The sequence below is a fragment of the Rhinoraja longicauda genome, chromosome 30 (assembly GCF_053455715.1).
Source record: "Rhinoraja longicauda isolate Sanriku21f chromosome 30, sRhiLon1.1, whole genome shotgun sequence".
Classification (NCBI taxonomy): domain Eukaryota; kingdom Metazoa; phylum Chordata; class Chondrichthyes; order Rajiformes; family Arhynchobatidae; genus Rhinoraja; species Rhinoraja longicauda.
In genome coordinates, this window is record NC_135982.1 from 20,023,228 (window position 1) to 20,045,718 (window position 22,491).

A 22,491-nucleotide genomic window follows, 5' to 3' on the forward strand; every position below is an offset into this window, starting at 1 on the left:
CCTACCACCTTACTCCTTAACACCATCCTACACACAGTAGGGTCAATTCACATTTATACCAAGCCAATTAACCTATAAACCTGTGTATCTTTGGAGTGTGGGAGTAAACCAAAGATGTCCGATGACAAGCCCCCATAGTTAGGATCGCACCCAGATTCCTGGCGCTGTAAGGCAGCAACTCTTCTGCAATGCCACTGTGCCGCCCTGTTGCTCAAAGCCAAGCCAATCCAATCGTAATTAATGAGTCCCAACCTTGCAGAGTCTTGAATAAAGCAACGTTACACATGGGCAAACCAGATCAAGACCTACCCATGAAACCTACCCCCTGAATAAGCCTTGGCTGTTAAATCTCTGGAGGATCTTGAATATCTCTGAGCATCCTTGACATTCTTAAACATTCAAGAATATTAAAAATCTATTGACAAACAATGCAAAACAATGCACATCAGTCCAAACTAGCTACACTAGTCCCACCTTCCTGCGCTTGGTCCATATCCATCCAAACTTGTCCCATCCATGTACCTGTCTAACTGTTTCTTAAAAGTTGGAATAGTCCCAGCCTCAACTGCCTCCTCTGGCAGCTTGTTCCATACACCCGCCACCCTTTGAGTGAAAAAATTACCCCTCAGATTCCTATTAAATCTTTTCCCCTTCACCTTGAACCTATGTCCTCTGGTCCTCAAATTCCTTACTCTGGGCAAAATACTCTGTGCATCTACCCGATCTATTCCTCTCATGATTTTAAACACCTCGTTATTGCTGCCTTACAGCGCCAGAGACCCAGGTTTGATCCATACTACGGCTGCTTGACTGCGTTCTCCTCGTGACCTGCATGGGTTTTCTCCAAGACCTCCGGTTACTTCCCACACTCCAAAGACGTAGAGGTTTGCAGGTTAATTGTCTCGGTATGATTATACATTGTCCCTAGTGTGCGTAGATGAGGCTCGTCAGCCCGGGAAGGCAGTCCATCTAGGAGAGGGAAAACTCTGGTCTAAAACCTCCACGGCCTTGTGGCCATATCCAGTCATGGAAAAGGCCCCAGGAGTAAAACTCAAGAAAAATCCGGAGTCGGAGTCCCTAAGGCAGTTGGTCGTTGTCTACAACCTCGTTCTGGCAGCTCCTGTGATGGCGCTGGTGCCAAACTGTAACGGCTCTGCTGTTCCTTTGGATCGATCAGCGACGTGGAGAGTGGGGACGTGCTGCATGGGCAACAGCCTGTCCTTCATATGACATCGCCCAGGCTTGCATCCGATGCTGTTCCACCCGAGGTTTGGAGCAAGCAGCCAACAACCAGGATGCATCACCCATGGTCAGCCATGACCGAGGGGGGCCTTAGAATGTGTGTTAGTATGCGGGGATCGCTGGTCACCACAGACTCGGTGGGCCGAAGGGCCTGTTTCCACGCTGTATCTCTAAACTAAACGAAACATGCCGCCCATCCATTGACCCCTAGAAACCTTTTCTTTCCCCCCATTATCCCTGCCACCCATCCCATCCCTTCACTCACCCAATTATCTCATTCATTTTACAACCAGAGCTAACTCTTCAATGAAGTCAGAAAATAATGGCTACCAATTACTGCAAGAGGAATCAGAATTACAAGCTGACACTCCCGACAGGGATAATGGGGCATAAAACCAGGGGGACGATTATCAGGGTTGCTCCGTCGCAGTTGCTTAGCAACAAGGATGGAAGCTAGAAGTCTACATCTCAGCAATATCTCAGAGCGCATCAGAAGTCACCTGGATTCCAAGCCTAAGATGGTCTCACCATCCTTGGATTGGTAGGGTCTTGCATCTCTCATATTAAGCTGGCAGCCAGCCTCTGTACAATTCACATTATGGTAGAAGAACCCCCTAGACAGATTGGGATTGCGACCTTTGATAAAATTAGCAGCACTAACACATGGTGAGTTTCTATCCTATTTTGAGTAAGGGTATGTCAAACAAGAACAAAATTAATTTGCTGTGTGGATGAAAGTGGTGCTACCAGAGGGTCTATCTTTAGAAAGTGTGAAAATCCAAAGCTGTGGCTTCTCACTTCTAATTTTCACACTGAGAGGAAGTTGCGTTGCTCACAATCACCCGAGAATTGGCCTGTCCTTATGCCGTGGGTGTTGGTGTCAAATCTGGGGCCCAGCAACACGATAATTAACTGCAATTAATTATAACGATTGCAGCAGCCACACATTGAGCATAATGAACCAAAAAAAAAAAAATCAGTCACTAGTTTCTCTGTTCACCAGTGACATATGGAACGTTGGAGATACAGCTGGTCTACTGATTTACGGGAGAGGAACCTGTCCAAGTGTGTAGCCCTCCATTAGCACTGTGCTGCTTCATGCGCACAAGACCAAGCATGGGCCTTTGAACCCAATGGCTTTGCCTTTTAGGGCGAAAGGCAGAACACAGCTTAATATCAGTGGCGAACAGGAGACTGAGTGCACAGACCAAACACAGCCTGCAGTGGCACAGAGTGGTGGAGCAGCGGTGGAGGACGCCTACTGCTTCGCATGGCCAGGCCGACCCTGCAACCCAGCCCGGACAACAAGCCTTGATGGCCGGCTGCACCTAAAGCAACTTGGATTTTGAAAATGGCGCCAAACCTGGCATCTTTTGTGTACAGTCTCAATGGACTATCTCTATACACTTTATGCTTAATCAAGGATTAACGATTATGGATAGTAATATTTTACTGAACTGCTTGCAAAAAAAGAAAAGAATTTCATAGAAAGCAGGTGCAGGAGTAGGCCATTCGGCCCTTCGAGCTAGCACCGCCATTCAATATGACCATGGCTGATCATCAAGAATCAGTACCCTGTTTCAGCTTTCTCCCCATATCCCTTGATCCGATTAACCTTAAGAGCTATGGCTAACTCTCTCTTGAATACATCCAGTGAATTGGCCTCCACTGCCTTCTGCGGCAGGGAAATCCACAGATTCACAACTCTCTGGGTGAAAAAGTTTTTCCTCATCCCAGTCCAAAATGGCCGACCCCTTATTCTTAAACTGTGACCCGTACCTCTGTACATGTGATAATATTGAACCATTGAACCTGATAGTCCTAGAGCATAATTTGGCCATAGCACTCCAATAAGGCGAACAGTTAGGAGTAGAATTAGGCCATTCGGCCCATCAAGTCTACTCTGCCTTCAATCATGGCTGATCTATCTCTCCCTCCTAACCGCATCCTCCTGCCTCCTCCCCATAACCTCTGACACCTGAAATAATCAAGAATCTATCTATATCTGCCTTAAAAATGTCCATTGGTTTGACCTCCACAGCTTTCTGTGGCAAAGAATTCCGCAGATTCGCCACTCTCTAAAGAAATTTCTCCTCATCTCCTTCCTAAAAGAACGCCCTTTAATTCTGAGGCTATGCCCTCTAGTCCTAGACTCTCCCACCAGTGGAAACATCCTCTCCACATCCACTCTATCCAAGCCTTTCACTATTTTGTTTAATGTGGGATGATCTTTTTATACTATTTGTGTTTTGAGGGGGTCCACAAGGGAGACTTTGTGAGGACTTTTCCCTTGGTGGTGGAGTTTAGAATAATGGGATGTAAACCAATTCGATAGAGGGGCGGAAGTGTTTCTGTCTCAGAGGATTATAAATCTTTGGTTTTTCAAGCCCAGGTAGTTGTGGTTGTTGAGTCATTAATCATACTCGTCAGAATTTCTAATTAGTAAGTTTGCAGATGGCACAGAAATTTGTGATGTTGTGGAGAGTGAGAGGGTATTGAATCTGTGGAACTCATTGCCACAGAGGGCTGTGGAGGCTGTCAGTGGATATTTGTAAGGCAGAGATAGACAAATTCTTGATTAGAATGTAGACACAAAATGCTGGAGTAACTCAACGGGTCAGGCAGCATCTCGGGAGAGAAGGAAAGGGTGACGTCTTCAGTCTGAAAAAGGGTCTCGACCCGAAACGTCACCCATTCCTTCTCTCCTGAGATGCTGCCTGACCCGTTGAGTTACTCCAGCATTTTGTGAATAAATACCTTCGATTTGTACCAGCATCTGCAGTTATTTTCTTACACTTCTTCAGACTGATGTCAGGGGATTAGAATGGGTGGCAAGGGTTACGGGGAGAAGGCAGGAAAATGGGATTAGGAGGCAGAGATCAGCCGTGATTGAATGGCGGGGTAGACTCGATGGGCCGAATGGCCTAATTCTACTCCTATAACTTGTGTGAACGTGATGGGAAAAAAAGGTTGCCTAAGACTACAGCAGGATATGGATCAGATGGAAATTTGGGAGGAGTGTTGGAGATTGCATTTAATCCTAACAAGCGTGAGGTAAGCATTTTGGGAAGTCTAAAAGAGGTGGGATATGTACAGTAAATGTGGGATGCTAAGGATTGTTAACGAACAGAGGGACCTTGGGGTGTAAGTCCATAGTTCCTTGAAAGTGGCTACACAGATGGATAAGATGGTGAAGAAGTGTACATGGCATGTTTGCCTTTATAGGTTGGGACATAGAAGGTAAAAGATGGGATGTCATTTTGCAACTTTACAAACACTGGTAAGGCCACACTTGGAATACTGAGTCACTTTCACCTCTTTGTGTCTTTTTTACCCAGAGAGTGATTGATATCTGCAATACAAAAGGAGGCGATGGAATCAGACACAATCAACACATTTAAGAGGCATTTAGACAGGCACTTGAAAAGGCACCGTATGGAAGCAGTCTGAAGAAGGCTGTCTACCCGAAACATCACCCATTCCTTCTCTCCAAAGATGCTGCCTGTTCTGCTGAGTTACTCCAGCATTTAGTATCTATCTTCGATTTAAACCAGCATCTGCAGTTCCTTCCTTACACAGTATGGAAGGATATAGGCCCAATGTGGGCCAATGGGATTAATGGAGTTTTTGTACAATATTGCTGATTGAGGAAAGAGTTGGAGGTCGGAGTGTGGGTGGGTCAGGGTCTGAAGAAGAGTCTCGACCCGAAACATTACCTATTGTTTTTCTCCAGAGATGCTGTCTGACCCCACTGAGTTCCTCCAGCTTTTTGTGTCTGTCTTCTGGAGTCTGTGTATGGGGGGTTGGGGGGGGACTGTAGTCCGAGTGTGGAATATCTAACAAACATATCTTTGAAAAGTTGGAGAATTGATATTTTTTCATCTTCAGAATGTTGTTTGCAAGCAGGCACAATGACTATCAATGGTACTTCAGAGAGCACAAAAGACAAAACCTGACATCTCTCTCTCTCTCTCTCTCTCTCTCTCTCTCTCCCTCTCTCCCTCTCTCCCTCTCTCTCTCTCTCTCTCTCTCTCCCTCTCTCCCTCTCTCCCTCTCTCCCTGCTCAGCTAGGCTGAAACCCTACATAGAAGTATAGAAAATAGGTGCAGGAGGAGGCCATTTGGCCCTTCGAGCCAGCACTGCCATTCATTGTGATCATGGCTGATCATCCACAATCAGTAACCCGTGCCTGCCTTCTCCCCATATCCCTTGATTCCACAAGCCCCTAGAGCTCTATCTAACTCTCTTTTCAATTCATCCAGTGAATTGGCCTCCACTGCCTTCTGTGGCAGAGAAGTCCACAAATGCACAACTCTCTGGGTGAAAAAGTTTCTTCTCACCTCAGTTTTAAATGGCCTCCCCTTTATTCGTCGACTGTGGCCGCTGGTTCTGGAACTGTGGCCCCTGGTTCTGTTTATGGACTACACCTTAATAAATTCTGTTCAGCTCTCGTAACCTTTGCCAACTGGGTTTGCTGTTGTGAATCAGAGACACGTGCATGTCCATTGCCAATAACATGACTCATCTTCAACAATCAGCACAATTATGGTCGACCAGTTGCTCGCTTTATCCTGAACTAGACCAAGTCCTAGTTGGTCTAGACCTAGACCGTTGGGCCCAAACCTCTCCTGCATTGGTGCAGCACCCTCTCCTCCCCCACTCCCCCCTCCCCCCCACACCTCCCCTCCCCCTCTCCTTCCCACACCTCCCCAACCCCACTTATCCTACCTCCTCCCCCCCTTCCTTCCTCCCCCTCCCTCCACCAACTCCCTCCAACCCCCTCTCTCCACCCCCTCCCTCCCTAAGAGATAGATTTAAACTTTAAAATGTGAATAACTTTAAAAATATAACACCGATTTCAATGAAACTTCTTCCATTAGCACCAAAGGGATGATGGTGAGTAAGGTGGGCCTAAAATTGTTGCGCTATCGTTTACCGTTTTGGCTGTAGTTCAGGTACAAACAAACAAATAAACGAGAGTTTTAGTATATAGATAGCAAAATCTAACAGATTCCTTTTATATGACGCAAAGCAGCTTGTATATTTGTTTCTGTCTCATCTTCCTGAAGCAATGAAATTATGTGAACACATTTTATAGAAACATAGGAAATATAGAAAATCGGTGCAGGAGGCCATTCGGCCCTTCGAGCCATTCAATATGATCATGGCTGATCATCCAAAATCAATACCCCGTTCCTGCTTTCTCCCCATATCCCTTGATTCCGTTAGCCCTCAGAGCTATATCTAACTCTCTCTTGAATGCAATTTTCTATTTAATAGCTTGATTTCCAAACTAAGGGAGCTCAGAGGGGGGATGAAAAATGCTTTTTTTCAGTTTTTTCACATAGTTCTTTTTCTACTCTTAGGTGAAAGACATAAGTCTCTGGAGATTTATCTATTTCGATTTTCATCATTCACACCAGCATCATTTTTTTTTAAAAAGATCATGTCCAAAAACCTTCTCCCACTGATTTATGTTTTGTTGCCCTTCCATCAATGGTATTTTATTCTCCTGCACCTGTGAAAAATAGCGGAATGCATTGACTGAATAAATCTGACTTTGCCTTACTACCTGTTTACTCAGCTCACATCTCCTTATTCAACCTATTTTGATTACTATTCTTATTAAAATATTTACTATTAGCATCAAGTTAATTGGCAGGCTTACTTTTGTTGGGCTTTTATAAAGCTTAGTTTTTTTTTAAACTAAGCTGTCTGGACGGAGTTATCCTCGTGACCTGCGTGCGTTTTCTCCGAGAACTTCGGTTTCCTCCCACACTCCAAAGGCGACAGGTTTGTAGGTTAATTGGCTTGGTTTCAATGTAAAAATTGTCCCTAGCGTGGGATAGTGTTAACATGCGGGGATCGCTGGTCGGTGAGGACTCGGTGGCCCAAAGTGCCTGTTTCCGCTCCAAACTAAACAAAGTACAGTTGCTCTGGTATTAAAGTACACGTTACTTTGGAGGCCCCTAAAACAAAATTAGGGAAATTTCTCTTGTGTCTGCGTGTGTTCTATTGAGGAATTAATCATCTTGGTGTTGGGTGTCTGTACAAACCCACCTGACCACGATCAGTTACAGATACATGTTCTTTTGTTATTTGTTAAACAAAGAGATTTTATTGTCAGCCAGCCAATCAAACTGAATTCCTCAACTTCAAGGAAGTTTTATTCTTCATTTCTGAGTCTTTAAAACTCATGTCAGAACATCATCTTCAAAGGGCATTTGAGATGATTTTAAGTTTTGATGAACTATAATTAAGATAGACCAAGGGAGAGAGAACACTCGATCCTGGTTGTAATGTAAAGCTCAAAGCAAGAAACTTCAGAGGGCTGCAATCATTACTTTATTTTTGTTCTTCTGAGTAAATTTTATACAGTAAAAGATCTGTAATGATCAATGTTAAACTATTCTTGCATAGCATTTGCTCAACAGCTGTAGATTAGCTTAACTTTCCAGATCTCGATTGATCAGGCTTGGAAGAGGCAGTGTGTTTTCTACAGGGCTCCTGCCTCAGGAGGAGTGCCGTTCGATTTGGAGCGATGCTCCAGGGATGAGAATTCCAAAGATTCATCGCTCTCTGGTCAACATGGCCAACATGTCCCATCTACGCTCGTCCCACCTGCCTGTGTTTGGCCCATATTTCTATCCATGGCTGGACACAAAAAGCTGGAGTAACTCAGCGGGACTGGCAGCATCTCTGGAGAGAAGGAATGGGTGACGTGTCGGGTCGAGACCCGTCTTCAGAAGTCTCGACCTGAAACGTCACCCATTCCTTCTCTCCAGAGAGAAGGCCCTGTTGAGTTACTGCAGCTTTTTGTGTCTATTTTCGGTTTAAACCAGCATCTGCACTTCCTTCCAACACACTCCCTATCCATGTACCTGTCTAAATGTTTCTTAAATGTTGCCATAGTACCTGCCTCAACTACCTCCTCTGGCAGCTCGTTCCATACACCTGCCACCCTTTGTGTGAAAAAGTCACCCCTCAGATTCCTATTAAATCTTTCCCCCTTCACCTTAAATCTATGTCCTCTGGTATTCTGTATGCTTCAAGCAGACCCATCCCATTTGTTTCCGAAACTTGAGAGTGTACAAGTCTCTCTGCTTACTCTCTATCATTGACAATCACTCTAATACCAGAAATTAATTCTCACTATACTTCCTCCATCTCAAGTGTTTCCTTGTGTAAGAAGGAACTGCAGATGCTGGTTTGTACCGAAGAAAGACACAAAATGCTGGGGTAACTCAGTAGGTCAGGCAGCATTTACTCCTTTTCTCCAGAGGTACTGCCTGACCCACTGAGTTACCTCCAGCATCCTGTGTCTATCTCAAGTATTTTCATCCTTGGGAAGGAAGACCTGAGTTGTACAAAATATTCCAGGTCAGATCTCACTATGGGATGGCCAGATCCCACTAGCCCCTATAGAATTGCAAAAAAGACATAATTACCCTTAAATCTTCTTGCAATAAAGGTCAATTTACCATATGCTTTCCTCATTGCCTGCTGTAGACTACCCAAGTCATAAATCACGGTGGATGCCTCTCTGCCTCTCACAGAAGTTATAGACTGATATAGGCCCTCTACTTTGAGTCTGCAATGACCACCAAGGCACCCATTGATACTAACCCTACAATAATCCCATGTAATCATATCATATATATACAGCCGGAAACAGGCCTTTTCGGCCCTCCAAGTCCGTGCCGCCCAGCGATCCCCGCACATTAACACTATCCTACACCCACTAGGGACAATTTTTACATTTACCCAGCCAATTAACCTACATACCTGTACGTCTTTGGAGTGTGGGAGGAAACCGAAGATCTCGGAGAAAACCCACGCAGGTCACGGGGAGAACGTACAAACTCCTTACAGTGCAGCACCCGTAGTCAGGATCGAACCTGAGTCTCCGGCGCTGCATTCGCTGTAAAGCAGCAACTCTACCGCTGCGCTACCGTGCCGCCATGTAATTCACCCCATATCCCCATCGACAACCCCCCCCCCCCCCCCCACCCGCCCCCCTCAACGAGAGATTCTTCTGCTCAACCATACATTGGCCATAATTTACAGAGCCAAATAATCTACCAACCAGCATGTCTTTGGGAATGTGGGAGGAAATCAGTGCGTCAAGAGGAAACCCATGTGATCGCAGGGAGGGCGTGCAAACTCCTCATGGAAAGTGCCAGAGGTCAGGGTTGAATCTGGGTATATAGAGATGTGAGGCAACAGGTCTACCAGCTGCCCCTCTGCTCCACCCCGAGTTCCCTTTGAACACCATCACTTTGCAGTCTCACACCTTTAATAAAATACTCTGCTTTCAATATTTTTTCGAATAAAATAGGGAACGCTACGTGCTTCCGTATTATATACCATCCGTCATGTTTTTGCCTATTCTCTTTGCCTCCCCATCTCCATCCATACCTTCACTCCACTCTCCATGTGATTGACTCGTCCAAATCGCTCGGCATCTTCAGCAGACTTAATCTCCTCATCCTAATTGGGGCGGCACGGTGGCGCAGCGGTAGAGTCGTTGCCTTACAGCGCTTGCAGTGCCGGAGACCCGGGTTCGATCCCGACGCCGGGCGCTGTCTGTGCGGAGTTTGTACGTTCTCCCCGTGACCAGGTGGGTTTTCCCCGGGTGCTCCGTATTCCTCCCACACTCCAAAGATGTACAGGTATGTAGGTTAAAAGGCCTGGTGTAGGTGTAAATTGCCACTAGTGTGTGCAGGATTGTGTTAATGTGCGGGGATCGCTGGTCGGCGCGGACTCGGTTGGCCGAAGCGCCTGTTTCCGCGCTGTATCTCTAACCCTAAAACTAAAAGTAAATCATTGACATGGATTGTAACAGCTAAAGTTCCATCACCAATCTCAGCAGCAGTCCACTATTCACCAGCTCCCCATGGGAAAAAATATTTCTATTTCCTAAGCAATTTCAGTGCATAAGAGTACATTAACACCTATCTCAAATGTTCTAATTTTGCATGACACTTAATCAAATAACTTGTGAAAATCCAAATTCATCATATCTACTGTGGTTTTCCTGTGAATAGATCCCACAGATTTGTCAAACATAAATTCCATTCATAAATCTAAGCTGATTCTGACCAAACCTGTGATTACTTTCAAATCACAGGCAGAAGAAAGATTTTGGCATCGGTCAGTGAACTGAGTTTAGAAATTGGGACGTTATGTGACTCATGTGCTCGACCAGGGGTTCCAAACCTTTTACGTCCCGTTTACCCCTTTGCAACTTTTTGAAAGTAAATATACCCCCACCCTGTTTTGTTCAGTAATTTGAGTTTTACACTTCTACCACAATAAAGCAACCGACAAAGGGGAAATTTTAAAATACTGATTATTTTAAGTTCAAATAACAATAATAATAGCACATAGCAATGTTATTTCACTTATTTATGAACAACTAATGATGAACTGATACCAGAACCAAACACAGTCAGTCAATATGTACAAATCCAGAATCAACAAATTTACCCCCTGTGGGTAAATTGACCCCAGGTTGGGAACCTTTGTGCTAGACATTGGTGGGGCCGCATTTGCAGAAATGCATTCAGTTTTGCTCACTCTATGCCATTAAGCTGGAAAGAATGCAGAGATTTACAAGGGTTTAAGGGCCCAGAATCACAAGGAAAGGTTTGGCTGATAGGACTTTATTCCTTGGAGTGCAGTCGGCTGAGAGATTATCTTATAGCAGTGTATAAAATCACAAGGGAAATAAATCGCGTGAGTGCACAGAGTCTTTAAACTAGGATACGTGAAATCGAGAAACTAGAGGACATAGGTTTAAGGTGAGAAAGGAAAGATTTAATAGGAACTTGAGGGGCAACACTTTCCACACAGACAGACGAACGAGCTGCCAGAGGAGGTAGCTGAGGCAGCCACAATAACATTTAAGAGGCACTAGACCAAGTGGACGCATTGGGCCCAAACCTCTCTTGCATTGGTGCAGCACCCTCTCCTCCCCCCTCCCATCTCTCCTGCCCCTTCCCCCCTCCCCCCTCCCTGCCACCCCCCCCTCCCCCTCCCTCCCTCCCTCCTCCCTCCCCTCCCCCTTCCCCTCCCCCCACTCCATCCCCCTCAACTCCCCTTATCCTCCCTCCACCCCCCTCCCTCCATCCCCTCCCTCCCTCCCCAGGAGAAAGATTTAAACTTTAAAACGTGAATAACTTTTAAAATAAAATACCGATTTCAATGAAACTTCCATTAGCACCAAAGGGACGGCGGTGAGTAAGGTGGGCCTAAAATTGTTGCGCTATCGTGTACCATTTTGGCTGTAGTTCAGGAACAAACAAACAAACAAACGAACGAGAGTTTTAGAATTATAGATGTGGGCTGGCAATTGGTTAGGGAAGCTTTAGAGTGACATTGGCTTAGTGGAGGCAAATGGCAAGAATCTCTGGAAAGATAAACACCATTCATGTTTATGGCGAGTCAGTCACTGAGTTCATTCAGAAAAGAGATCAATAAATGTCAGCATTGAAGGTATTTATTCACAAAATGCTGGAGTAACTCAGCAGGTCAGGCAGCATCTTGGGAGAGAAGGAATGGGTGATGTTTCAGGTCAAGACCCTTCTTCAGTCTGAAGAAGGGTCTCGACCCGAAACGTCACCCATTCCTTCTCTCCCGAGATGCTGCCTGACCTGCTGAGTTACTCCAGCATTTTGTGAATAAAAACCTTCGATTTGTACCAGCATCTGCAGTTATTTTCTTATACTAAATGTCAGCATTGGAGAGGAATCTAAAGATATGGGGATCATGCAGGTAAATGTTGAGGTAGAATTTCAGCCAAGACCTCATTGAGTCATAGAGTCGTGAATCTACACAGTATAGAAGCAGGCCGGCCTGTTCATGCAGGCCAAGTTGGCAATCAGGGCTCATCCCATTTGCCTGTTTTTGGCCCATGTGCCTATCACTATATCGGTCCAAATTTCCCTTGAAAGTCATAATGGCATCTAATTCTACAGCTTCTGCTGGCAGCCCGTTCCAGATAAGGACTGCCCTCTTTGAGTAATATGGTTGCCCCTGAGGTCCCCGTTAAAATCTCTCCCCTCTATGTCCTCCAGTTTTAGAATCCTAAACCTGTAGAAAAAGACCTTGAAACAGTTCCATGAAACAGACTGAAGAAGGGTCTCGACCCGAAACGTCGCCCATTCCTTCTCTCCTGAGATGCTGCCTGACCTGCTGGGTTACTCCAGCATTTTGTGAATAAATACCCTGTGATTTGTACCAGCATCTGCAGTTATCTTCGTACATTTACTCTCTGCCTCCTATTACTGAGATTTTTTTTGCGCTCTGCCGTTGTAGATCCTTTTACTCCTTGGCTTCGGTCTTGAAGAAAATCCTATAAGCGCTGCCTTTTGAAAGAGCAATAACCAGATTTCCCTCTTTGACCTGACTTTAGACAATAGATAATAGGTGCAGGAGTAGACCATTCAGCCCTTCAAGCCAGCACCACCATTCAATGTGATCATGGCTGATCATTCTCAATCAATACCCCATTCCTGCCTTCTCCCCAGACCCCCTGACTCCGCTATCCTTAAGAGCTCTATCTAGCTCTCTCTTCAATGCATTCAGAGAAATGGCCTCCACTGCCTTCGGAGGCAGAGAATTCCACAGATTTACAACTCTCTGACTGAAAAAGCTTTTCCTCATCTCCGTTCTAAATGGCCTACCCCTTATTCTTAAACTGTGGCCCCTGGTTCTGGACTCCCCCCACATTGGGAACATGTTTCCTGCCTCTAACGTGTCCAACCCCTTAATAATCTTATATGTCTTCACCAAAAGGGTATTTGCATTTGCAGCTTGAATTGCCTCCAGTAAATCCCCACCAGCTTTATATAATTGATCCACAGTTGTCCAACTCACTGCAAGTTCTGTCCCTGATTATTGTTTTGTGAACTTTCCCTGCCACTGTGGTTAAACAACCTAGATTTATTCATACACATTTTTGAGAGCACATTTCTAGTTGTCCTCGGGCATCTCTCGGAACCTATTGATGTTGGAGAACACAGAGGAAAACAAGGCAGTGAAATCTCCCACACCTACAAGCAACGCAACAATAATGAGTTGAATCTCTACGTCTGCCAGTGTTCGGCCAGTACTCCATCTGGGCTCCGCAGAGACATCTGCAGTCGAGCCCAGAACTGCTGGGGTTCCCTGCAGTCTGTCTCCCTAATCCAATGCCAGTCAGACCTGATTTAGGATCAGGGCCTCAGTTCCTTGTGTCAAAGATAAATTGCAAAGTTTCAAGAAGACGGCAAGGGATAGGATTAGGTAGAGTGCGTAAAAATGTTTAAAGTCCTCTTCATGTGTTCGGATACTTCTGTGCTTTAAAGAAGGTTGAAACTGAGCATGTGTAAATGACGCTCACTGCAGTCTACTTTAGTCAGATACTGTTGTCTGTTGCCAAAGGACAAATGGCAATCATAAAACAATAAAATAAGGTCGTAAGGGTAACAGGACATTTGCTTTTCTGTAATGGCGTGGATTTGGCCTGTGTTTACTCTGTTGTGTGTTTCGGAGATGCATGATGTATATTTGTTAGAAGACCACTTGCAAGACGGAAAAGTTCTAAAGTACTTTCTGCAATAAACCAAACATCAAAGGGAAATTCTGTATATAAGCAGATGCATCGTTGTTTGTTGAGCCATCTCCTAGATTGCCCCCAGTGATCACTGTATTTGGCACTCTTGAATAAAGTCTAGATTGTCTTGCCCGATCTTTGTGTTGTGTTTTAAAGTTTTCTTTAACACTTGACAGTAGATTTCCACCTTTTTTTCCAGAAAGTAAATTATTTATTGAGGTACTATTTTATTCAATATATTTTAACAATGTTTTTTCATCCTTGTGTACTTTAGTGTTTTTTTTTGTCTCTGAATTTCTTTGAATTATTCAGGAGTCAAGAGTGTTTTGTTGTCATTTGTCCTGAAACGGAACAATGAAATTCACAACAGAATATGGGTCAACCCGTGAAGAAGGGTCTCAGCCCATAACGTCACCTATTCCTTTTCTCCAGAGATGCTGCCTCCGGCATTTTGTGTCTATCCTCTGACATTATGATACTATGGTGTCACATTCCTTCAGTTCTGCACTGAGGTCTCTTCAAGTCTCTGACTCAATGGTGAGAGTGCTGGGAACTGAAACATAGCTAACACTTGAATGATATTGAAGGTACAAAATGCCAGAGTACTCAGCGGGCCAGGCAGCATCTCGGGAGAGAAGGAATGGGTGACGTTTCGGGTCGAGATCCTTCTTCAGACTGATGTCAGGGGAGGGGGCGGGACAAAGATAGGATGTAGTCGGAGACAGGAAGACTAGAGGGAGAACTGGGAAGGGGGAGGGGATAGAGAGGGGAAACAGGTACTATCTGAAGTTAGAGAAGTCAATGTTCATACCGCTGGGGTGTAAACTACCCAAGCGAAATATGAGGTGCTGTTCCTCCAATTTGCGCTGGGCCTCATTCTGACATTTCCTCCAATTTCCTCCAAAAAACCTCTCTGTCCCCTCCCCCTTCCCAGTTCTCCCCCTAGTCTTCCTGTCTCTGACTACATCCTATCTTTGTCCCGCCCCCTCCCCTGAAATCAGTCTGAAGAAGGGTCTCGACCCGAAACGTCACCCATTCCTTCTCTCCCGCGATGCTGCCTGGCCCGCTGAGTTACTCCAGCATTCAGTACCTTTGATTTTAACCAGCATCTGCAGTTTTCTTCCTACACATGTTTTTTCTATGTTATGCCAATGAATGATATTCATCATTGGCATAGTCAGTTAATATTGGTAGAAAGATCAGGAGGAAGAGACATATCCCACCATCTCCGGGATCCCGTAGACTCTCATAGGTCCGAAGTCAGCCCCATTCTTCCCAGATTCATCGTCCACCCTCTCCTCCTTCCTTCCACTCCCACCTGTAGAACATAGAACAGCACAGCACACAAGAACAGGCCTTTTTGCCCACAATGTCTATGCCAAACACAATGCCATGTTGAACTCATCTCCTCTGACTGCATGTGATCCATATCCCTCCATCCCCTGAGTGTCCGTCTGCCCATCTAAAAGCCTGTGAAACATCATTATTGTATCTGCTTCCTCCACCAGCGTGTTCCAGGTAACCACCTCTCCATGTGGAACACACTTGCCCCAGCACATCTCCTTTAAACTTTGCCCCTCTCATCTCAGAGCTACGTCCTCTCGTCTTTGATAGTTCTACCCTGGGTAAAAGGTTCTCACTGTATACCCTGTCTCATAATTCTCACAGGCCTCCCCTCAGTCTCTGATGCTCCAGAGATAACAATCCAAGTCTGCCCAACCTTCCCTTGTAGCTAATACTCTCTAATCCAGGAAGCATTCTGGTATTCCTCACATTTCCTCAATTTCCTCATATTTCACTTGGGCAGCTTACAACCCAGAGGTATGAACGTTGACTTCTCTAATTTCAAGTAACCTTTGCATTCCCTCCCCCCTCCCCCTCCCCCCCTCCCCCAACCCCCCCTCCCCCCCCCCCCTACCCTAGTCGTCCTACTAGTTCCACTGTTCGCATCCTTGTCTCCCTTCATTATCACCTATTCCCGAGCCCACAATGGGCCATTGTGGGCTCCACCCTACCTTGGTCATCTGTTGCCATTCCTGCTTTGTTCGGGACTTTTCCTGCCTCCAGTTCCCTCCCCTCTACTTTCAGACTGAAGAATGGCCCCGACCTGAAAGGTCACCCATCCTTCTTTTCTAAAGATGTTGCCTGACCTGCTGAGTTTCTCCAGCACTTTGCGCCTCTCTTCGGCATTGTGAAAAAACCTCTTCTGCACCCGCTCCAAAGCCTCCAGCTAATTAGCTTCGTTACAATAGTAAATTAGTGCCAGTGTGCGGGGATCGCTGGTCGGCGTGGATTCGGTGGGCCGAAGGGCCTGTTTCCGCACTGTCTCTCTCAACTGGACTAAAGTACAGTAAACATGAAAGCTCCTGCCCACTTGCAAATGAAACGTTTTTAAAAAAAACAGCTTCTCAAAATATTAACAACAACCCATAAGTTGCATATTACGCTGCATAAAGGAACCGATCGCCGTTCTAGGGGTGAGGGTAGTGAGCGTACCTCCTGTCTCTCCGATGCGGGAGGGCCGGGCTGTGTTGGGCGGGTCCCACCTAAGGCTTGGGTCTGTTGTGCTGAGCAGAGCTGGCTGTGGCGCCACCATGGTGTGGCTCCTGAGTGAGGCGGTGGTGGTTTGCATAGTGGTGGTGGTGGTGGTGGAGCTGGCTGTGGTGGTGGCGGGTGTGGCTCTGGCAGTTGTAGTTCTGGTGGAGGACAACAAGGTGGTGGTGGAATGGCTCGCCGGAGTTGAAACCACGTTGCCGTCGGTCAGCTCCTCCTTGGTGGGGCCCCATTCAATGGCACAGGGCATCACAGTCGCCGTTCCGTCACTGTCGTATGAAGTGCATTTGGGCTTTTCGAAGTGGTCAAACGCAAAGTTATCACTCTGCCTCCGTGCCCTTTTCAAGTGGGTCAATTTTACCGAATCCCTGGTCTCCACTGAGACTGGAGGGTCCAATCTGTGCGATTGTTTGGACTGGCAGCTGATGCACCGGCTGCCCGCCAGTGCCTTGTGTTTGTGAATCCCCGTCGGCTTGTTCGGGATCTGTCTTCCAGGACGAGTCTCCGGCCAAAACATTCTGCGCCACCAGGGTTTTGTAGCTCTCCCGTGCCGGCTACTGTTGTACTCCCAAAGAGGATCGCCGGCTGCCCGGTGTCGGGGCGGCGGGTGCAGAGACCCCGCGGGGTGGCCGAACACCTGGCCCTGCAGCTTCGATTCACAAGAGGAAAAATCCATGACCAGGTGAAGGATCGCGAGCAGTACCCAGGCGTGGCAGCCAGCAGCTCGTCCAAGTGTACTGACTGGCATTGGGCTGGAAAAGGGAGAAGAGAACACAAGAGTCAGTCTGAGGGACATTGTAGAAACGAGATGACATTTGAAGAGATCACGATGGCAACCTGCAAAAATGCAATGCCCTCACCCTGGGCTCCAGAGAGTGCCCTCTGCACTACGAGGTGATACTTTGGACAGAGCCGCTTGCCTTCCACATCTCAAATCAAAGACACATCAAACTGGCCGCTCTCAGGCGAGTGAGATGCACAATACACCTGTGCTGTGACCAGGTTCCAAAATTCAGTTCCATTGGAGTTCAGCCGACAGAGGACATTTGTCTGCTGCCTCGTAAATATACCAAGTGGTCACCATCTCTTTGCCACATTTAAATCCCCTACTTACGGCCGAGATGGAAGGAGGCCTCAGGAAGAGGCGGGCATTGCCCCGTCCATCACGGGTATTGACTTCCCCCACTGTAGGAGGGATCTACAGGAATCACTGCCTCAACGGGGCGGCTAATATCAAAGATTAGAAAGGGTGCCCAGGGTTATGGGGAGAAGGCGGGAGAATGGGGTTGAGAGGGAAAGATAGGTCAGCCATGTTTGGATGGCGGAGTAGACATTGATGGGCCGAATGGCCTAGTTCTGTCCTACAACTTATTAACATGAATTTATGACCCTCTCCACCCTGGCCACACTCTCATCTCGCTGCCACCATCGGGAAGAAGGTACAGGAGCCAGAGAACTGTGAGCTCCAGGATCAAGAACAGCTTCTCCCCGTCAACCATCAGCCTCTTCAACCACCCTGGACAACTCCAGCCAAAACCTTCCCTCAGCAATGATCTGCTACGGACTTTGTTTCGCTTGCATTAGGTAATTTGGTTTGAATGATTATGGTGTGATTTCATATTTCAGATACAGCGCGGAAACAGGCCTTTTCGGCCCACCAAGTCCGCGCCGCCCAGCGATCCCCGCACACTAACACTATTAACACTATCCTACACACACTAGGGACAATTTTTACATTTACCCAGTCAATTAACCTACATACCTGTACGTCTTTGGATTGCCTAGTATTACTGATGACTTATTGTATTATTGATTATCATTGTATTATTGAACACAATTATTATTATTGTGATGCCACATTAAAGTCCTTGCAATGCAGCAGCAGGTTTCATCGCTCCCTCCCCAGTGCAGATGACAATTAAGCACCCCTCGACCCTTCTAACTGCTCAGCTTCGTGAAGCAGTGGCAGGCACCATTTCCTCAGCCCCTCCTGCCTGCAGTCCAGTAAAGCCCGAGCTTGTCGTGTTTGCTGATTGCCAGCCTTTCGTGTAAGAGCGCCTGTTTTGAAGGTGACCTACATGATCGCTCATCGCTTGAGTTTCAATTTATCCAACACAAAAAAAAGAAGTGCTTTCACTGCATCCACTCATTCCGGAATTAAACCACAAATGTTCCCTTAGCAACTATACCTCCACCAATCAACAGAAACCACAAAGCAATTAGGCAGTCCCTGCGGCCACTACCTGAAGATATCTCATTAGATAAGTGAAATGTCCCCTGTAGCATCAGGGCATCCCCATTGCCTAACTTCATCGCCATCCATTTTCTGGAGGTTAGGAGGGATTATTGCACAGAAAATCATCCCCCTTTGGTAGCGCTGAACACAATATACTGTAATATAAGCACATTATTCCCTGCTTCCAAAATTCATTTCAATGAAGTTAAAAGAGCAACTTCGGAGCCAGGGGTCTTTGCGTTACAGGATGGGTTTGTTTAGTTTAGAGATACAGCACAGTAGGGTGGAGGAAGGGGACAAGGAGGGAGGGGAGAAGCGGAGGGGAGTGTAAAATGAATTTAGTTAACGTTGGAGAATTCAATGTTCATAATGCTGGATTGTAAGCCACCCAAGCGAAATTTGATTCGACTAGTGACAGCCTTGTAGGTTTGGTAGGTTTGGTAGGATAAAGATACAAAGTGACATAACAGAGGCGCTTCCATCTTTTATTCATACTCATAATTGTTGAGTATTGGAGCTCCACATTGAGCAACACGGTGGCGCAGCGGTAGAGTTGCTGCCTTACAGTGCCTGCAGCGCCAGAGTCCCGGGTTCGATCCCGACTACGGATGCTGTATGTATGGAGTTTGTACGTTCTCCCCGTGACCGCATGGGTTTTCTTCAAGATTCTCGGTTTCCTCCCACACTCCAAAGTCGTACAGGTTTGAAGGTTTATTGCTTTGGTGTGCGTGAAATCTGTCCCTAATGTGTGTGCAGGATAGTGTTAGGGATAGTGCAGGGATCACTGGTCGGTGCGGACCCAATGGGCCGAAGGACCTGTTTCCGCGCAGTTCTCTAAACAAAACTGAACTAAACAATACTAAACACATTGCATATCCGTCATGCAGAGCATCTTGGACAATATAGCTCATCCCCCTCCATGACAGACTGGTCAACCTGAGGAGCACCTTCAGCAACAGACTGGTTCCACCAAGATGCAGGACAGATCGCCACAGGAGATCCTTCTTCCCTGTGGCTATCAAACTGTACAACTCCTCCCCCTTCTGTCGTGGGGTAGACTGAGACTGACTCCCTTCCCCCCTCCTCCCCCCCCCCCCCCCCCCCCTAATCTTTGCACATCCCCAATCCTTACCACTCATCACTTTAATTTCATGTTTCATGTATTTTGTGTTTTATGACTGTTGGCAGATCAATTTCCCTCCTGGGATAAATACAGTTCTGTCATATCGTATCGTATGGTGGGCCGAAGACCTTATTGCTGTGCTACACAGTGGTAAAGCTAAAAATTAGTTAGAATGATAGATGTCCCCTTTATTCCCCCCCAGTGTCTTAAAGTCCCATTTCCTTAATAGTTCAGTGTCTCCTGCAAATTAATCCAGATACATATTTTGGAAAATACACAATTAACTACATTTGGAGAAGGAGGAATTAAATGTTTTACAAATTATACCATAATAACTGAATAGTGAAATAAACAAAAAATGTTGAATGTCACAAACCCCACATTTACTAACATTGTCACCACATATTAATCACATGGAAACATTCCGCCACAAACCACAAAAACTGACCCTTCGGCCCACCAAATCCGTGCTGACCATCGTACTGATCCCACACTAATCCTACTTTTTATTCTTCCCCAAATTCCCATCATCTCTCCCTGGATTTTCCCACTCACCTGCCCACCGGGGACAGTCTACTGTGGTGAGTTTACTTACCAACTACTGTTTCGGTTTAGTTTATTGTCACGTGAACCGAGGTACAGTGAAAAGCTATGGTTGTGCGCTGACCAGGCTGGGTTACCTGGGGCACAACAGTCACAATCGTGTTGAATTGCAGGGCAGGTTTGACGGTCCAACTGACCTATTTTATCTTCAATTTTCACGTACAAGTATCAGTACTAGGGTGTCCGGATGTTAGTGTCAGTGTGGCACGGTGGTGCAGCGGTAGAGTTGCTGCCTTACAGCACCAAAAAAACCAGGTTCGATCCTGACCTTGAGTCCTGCCTGTATGGAATTTGTACGTTCTCCCTGTGACCACGTGGGTTTTCTCCGGGTGGTCCGGTTTCCTCCCACACTCCAAAGATGTACAGGCCTCCAGGTTGTGCAGGAAAATAACTGCAGATGCTGGTTCAAATTGAAGGTAGACACAAAATGCTGGAGTAACTCAGCGGGTCAGGCAGCATCTCAGGAGAGAAGGAATGGTGACGTTTTGGGTCGACACCCTTCTTCAGACCTTGGGTGCAGTAAAATTGTAGTTTGTCGAGTGTGTCAGGAGATCGCTGGGCGGCATGGACTCGGTGGGCCGAAGGGCCTATTTCCGTGCTGTATCTCTAAACTAAACTAAATTAAAGTGGATTGCAGAGCTCAGATACAAACACAGGAATGGATCACCGCACAATATTAAACAAAAGTAAATGAAGCATCAACACTAAAAATGAATCCATTCAATTCTCAGGTCATGGCTGGGGTCAATTATGTACCATAAGCAAAAGATGAAATGGATCACCATTAAAACATATTAAGTGTTGGGTACTAAACATGAATTAAATGGAGCGATGCTCACTATAAAGTATGAGATGAAAACCTGTAGTGAGTCACGTATAACATTTAGTATCACACAACACATGGGATGAATCATCACACCACTGCACGTGTAGTATCCTTTGAAAGATGTGATGCTGCACTGAATGATGTTTAGTGCAGCATCACATCTTTTTAATCACATTGCAGGTTGATTGCCCCTCAAACATTTTACTAATGCTTTGAAGCACATGGATTTAAAGTACATTCCTGAGCCCTTTGAGCCTGCTCAAACAATCTATAAGATCATGGCTGATGATAGAAACAAAAAGCTGGAGTAACTCAGCAGGACAGGCAGCATCTCTGGAGAGAAATGGATGACGTTCCGGATCGAGACCCTTCTCCAGATCTCTCCAGAGTTGCTGCCTGTCCCGCTGAGTTACTCCAGCATTTTGTGTCTACTTTCTGTTTAAACCAGCATCTGCAGTTCCTTCCTACACAAGATCATGGCTGATCTTCAATCACGTATATTTTGTGTTGGATTCCAATGTCACCTGATTTGCTTAGGATGTAAAAGTATGACAATGTTTTGATATGAATAAATTCAATGGCTATCGGAAAATTCGTTTGGGCAAGGAAATAACTACTTATATCAGTCCTTAATGTCTTTGTCTCAAGACACTTGTTGCCCAGGTCTAGAACTTTTATTGAGGAGAATCAACATATATTCTGACAATCATTTTTAGATTTAAAGATACAGTGCGGAAACAGGCCCTTCGGCCCACTGAGTCCGTGCCGCCCAGCGATCCCCATACATTAACACTACCCTACACCCACTAGGGACAATTTTTTTTACATTTACCCAGTCAATTAACCTACAAACCTGTACGTCTTTGGATATACCTCAATGAATTTGCCTCTCGATCTTCGTAACTAATTTACCAAATAACTCCTCAAATGACCACCCTCTCTCTTCAAGCATAATTTTTCCATAATCCATTACTACTGCTATCTTTGAAATTAAAAACACAACATTTCGTCTCTTGTAATGACCTTCATGTGTTGGGGCTTATGCACTCTTCCAATGAGAACACTATAAGAATCCATTCAATGCGTATATTTCTAAGATTTGGCCAGGAGATTTGGCACTCTGTACAGATGCAGACCATTATCTGATTTACTGAAAGTAAGTCCAATAAAACAAATGGTGTGATGATAACATAATAATTATAGGCCTCATAAATATAGCGACCATTAGCAAGGCAATAAAAATATGCTTAAATCAATCCGATGAACTACTATTAGAATTCACGCAGAGCTTTCAAGTAAAAAACCCTGAT

General features: G+C 45.8%; 1 protein-coding gene across 6 annotated transcripts in view; it reads right to left on the reverse strand.

Annotated features, from left to right (window-relative positions):
* Positions 1–22,491, reverse strand: part of ajap1 (adherens junctions associated protein 1) — a 237,146-nt gene that overhangs the window by 155,351 nt on the left and 59,304 nt on the right. For all 6 annotated transcript variants that reach the window (XM_078425014.1, XM_078425015.1, XM_078425012.1 and 3 more), the window contains exon 2: positions 16,337–17,145. In XM_078425014.1, coding sequence (XP_078281140.1) covers positions 16,337–17,141 — 805 coding nt within the window. In that variant the 5' untranslated portion in view covers positions 17,142–17,145. The remainder of the gene's footprint in view (positions 1–16,336; positions 17,146–22,491) is intronic.